Source organism: Octopus bimaculoides, chromosome 5 (genome assembly GCF_001194135.2).
Source record: "Octopus bimaculoides isolate UCB-OBI-ISO-001 chromosome 5, ASM119413v2, whole genome shotgun sequence".
Lineage (NCBI taxonomy): Eukaryota > Metazoa > Mollusca > Cephalopoda > Octopoda > Octopodidae > Octopus > Octopus bimaculoides.
Genome location: NC_068985.1, coordinates 109,199,432 through 109,202,803, shown reverse-complemented (window position 1 = coordinate 109,202,803; position 3,372 = coordinate 109,199,432). Strand labels below are relative to the sequence as shown.

Here is a 3,372-nt window from a genome sequence, read left to right as displayed (position 1 = left end):
ATATATAGATAGATAGGCGCTAAATACTCATAGGGTTAGTTTTCTCTGTGAACGCAATCAGAATATTCTATTTAATACTAGGCCGGAACCATAGATTTATCCAACTCTACCTGGTGCATATCTTTTCAAGTACCCGATTCTATCTGAATCCTTATTTTACTATTATTTATATATAATTATAAATATGCCATAGAAACGTTATAAACAAGAAACTCCTAGACAAGTATAAACTTTTCCCGTAAGGAGGAGAATCACAATGAAGTACAATATCAATGAACGGTATACTAGCTCCAAAAAGAAAAAGGAAAAAAAAAAAAACTCACATGATTCAAGAAACCAATAAGTTCCTAAACAGACTTCACTCTACATGAGCTAGAATTCCAATGGTGGACAATTTAGAACCACAAGAACTCAGTATACGAAATGTTCGCACCCAACGCACACTCACACGCACACGCACACACACACACACACACACACACACAAGCATTCACACACACACACACACACAAACGCACATGCATGTGTACATGCGTGTTTATGTGTGTGTCCGATATATGAACAAAACTTTATTAGATCAAAATAGACATGTGAGTATCATACTTAATCTAGATATATTAGAAAGAGCAAATTTACAATGCAAAACTCTTCCTAAGAGATGATGTTATGGACGTGATGTGCATAAATAAAACGAAAATCGTCTTTGTAGCTTTAATAATATTTCGGGTCTATTGCATATAACAGATTTGTTTTTGAGCTGGATGGCTGCTCGCAACACCGGTGATTGTCCATTCACTGTTATCCCATATCGGTAGCAAAGGCTCAAGTTGTTGGATGTAAGTTCATGCTACTGACAACGCCGAACGTGGCAGTAATGCTTATCTAGCATTCTAACCAACCGCCGTCACCTCCGTTATAGAGATTGTATTTTTAAACACACAACGTCCATAAGAAATAGCGTCTCTGGAAAAATACCACACTAAATTTGCTTTTCGTGACGTATGTACATGAAGTATGATATACAAGTGGACGTACATACATACAAATAAACGTCCATATATATATGTGTATGTGTTTCATAAACATGCAGACACAAACACGTGCGCTCATGCGCACACGAAAACATACACATATACACACATACGTATAGCTTCCATGAGTTTTCTTTCTTTTACTTAGCTATCATGGCATTTTCGTTTATGATAACGAGCGCAAACTACATTTCCAAGCTAAATTGTAAATGTTTTAATAACGTAGCGATATATCTGTAATGATAAATCACCGAATTACAAACTTTTAATTATGTTTTGTATATTTGTGGGGTCAATTGTTATTTATTTATTGAATTTCTGAGAAGAAAGCAAATAAATAAGATATATTTTCCGAAAGGCTTGTCTTCAAGGAAAAACAGAAAAGAAAAACAATGTAAATTTTATGTACAACTCATTAAGGGAAACAAAATATATAAACGAATTAAATTAATAAAACTAAAACAATCTATTCTTAAATTTCATTGAATCATACTTAAGTTTCATTAATCTCATCATTAAACAATTCTATGTAGCTACTGTTATAGCATGCAATAAATATTTTACATTTAATGTATCTACGTTATAGAACCACTTTTCTTTTCATCGCTACTGTCACAAGTTTACCTATTTACACCTTTTACTTTCAAATAGTTTGGCAAAAAGTCATTATTTTTCTTTGTATTGTCCTCATGTTCATTAGTGCTTGCGAACGCTTGAGAGTGATATTGATATAATTAATCCTGCAAACATATTTAGTGGCGTATGATGGAAGTTTGCTCCCCGACCGCACCGCATTCGTCCGGGTTCAGTCCCACTGAATGGCACCTTGGGGAAGTGTCTTCTAACACAGCCCCAGACCAACCAAAACTTTGTGAGTGTATTTTGTACGCGGAAACTGAAAGAAGATTGCTGCGCGCGCGCGCGTAGGTGTGTATGTGTGAGCCTGTGTGTATACGTATGCGCGGGTATATACATGTATACATAATACTTATATAAAAGTTTGCATGCATTCTTGTGTGTATGTATGTGTCTATGTGTGTATGTATGTATGTATGTATGTATGTATGTATGCATGTATATAGATATGTATGTATGTATGTATGCATGCATGTGAGTATATTTGTGTTTGTCTGTTTCTCATCACCCCCTGACAACTAATGTTGGCCATTGGGTCGCTTACGTCCCCGTAACATCGCGGTCCGGTTAAAGTGATGAATAAAATCGGTGCCAGACTTTAAAATATAACCACCAGAACCGAGTCGTTAGAGAAAAAAGAAAAACCTTTCAATGAGGTGCCCCAGTATGGCCACAGTCCAATGACTGAAACAAGTAAACCATAACAGAAAGATAAAAGGTGTATGCCATGTATTACCGTACAGAAATTAATGCACAAACACAACTATAAAACTAAAACTCGAAAGTACTCATGCAAATGAAAGCTCTTTATATTCGAAATTGCAAATGGCGTAAACTGTCATACATAAAGTAGACACATTTCTGACATTCTATGATGTTTATGAATTGCAAATTAAAGCAACTAACAAAGCGACTATATTTTCTTTTTAAGAAATGCCATGTTCCATGCTGCCAATGTTGGAGATTGACAACAGACATCAAATACCCCAGAGTATGGCTATTGCTAGATATCTGTCCAGAGAATTTGGTAAGTATAAGCAATTGGTAAAGTTGACTCTAAATATTTCGTAACGTATGCAGGAAATATTGTTTAAAATGATCGTAGGCATCGCTGTGTGGTTAAGAATCTCGCTTTGTCACTCTGTTGTTTCGGGGACCCATCCTACTGCACTGTACGGCATCTTAGGCAGGTGACTGTTACTTTGACTGCCGGCCTGACCAACGCCTTATGACTAAATTTGGCAGACAGAAGTTGAGCGAAAGATCGACGTACGCGCGCGCGCGCAACCACAGGCACATGCACACATACATGAACAAACACACACATATACATACATACATACATACAAACATACACACACACACAAACACACACACACATATATATATATATAACAATATATTATAAATTAACTACCAACAAAAATAATTGGTAAGCTAACTTAAAAAATCATCACCTAAATAGCAGAAAAAAACGACAGTGAAGATATGCAGACTCTTCAAGAATCGATCCTTTTGGTTATATTAATAATAATAAAGGAGTTCCGACGCAAAAACGTATAAATTCAAAAGAACATATTTATCTTCTTCAATATATATTTCAGTATAAAGAATTCATTAAGATGCTTAAATCAAAATTTCTTTACACATCATTCAGGAACAGATATAACATCAGAAAAAATACATTCCGTTTAAAAACACAAAC

General features: G+C 35.2%; 1 protein-coding gene across 1 annotated transcript in view; it reads left to right on the top strand.

Annotated features, from left to right (window-relative positions):
- LOC106869778 (S-crystallin 3) overlaps positions 1–3,372 on the top strand; it is a 23,146-nt gene that overhangs the window by 564 nt on the left and 19,210 nt on the right. Inside the window, exon 2 of the mRNA XM_014915641.2 lies at positions 2,599–2,694. Within this exon, the coding sequence (XP_014771127.1) occupies positions 2,599–2,694 (96 nt within the window). The remainder of the gene's footprint in view (positions 1–2,598; positions 2,695–3,372) is intronic.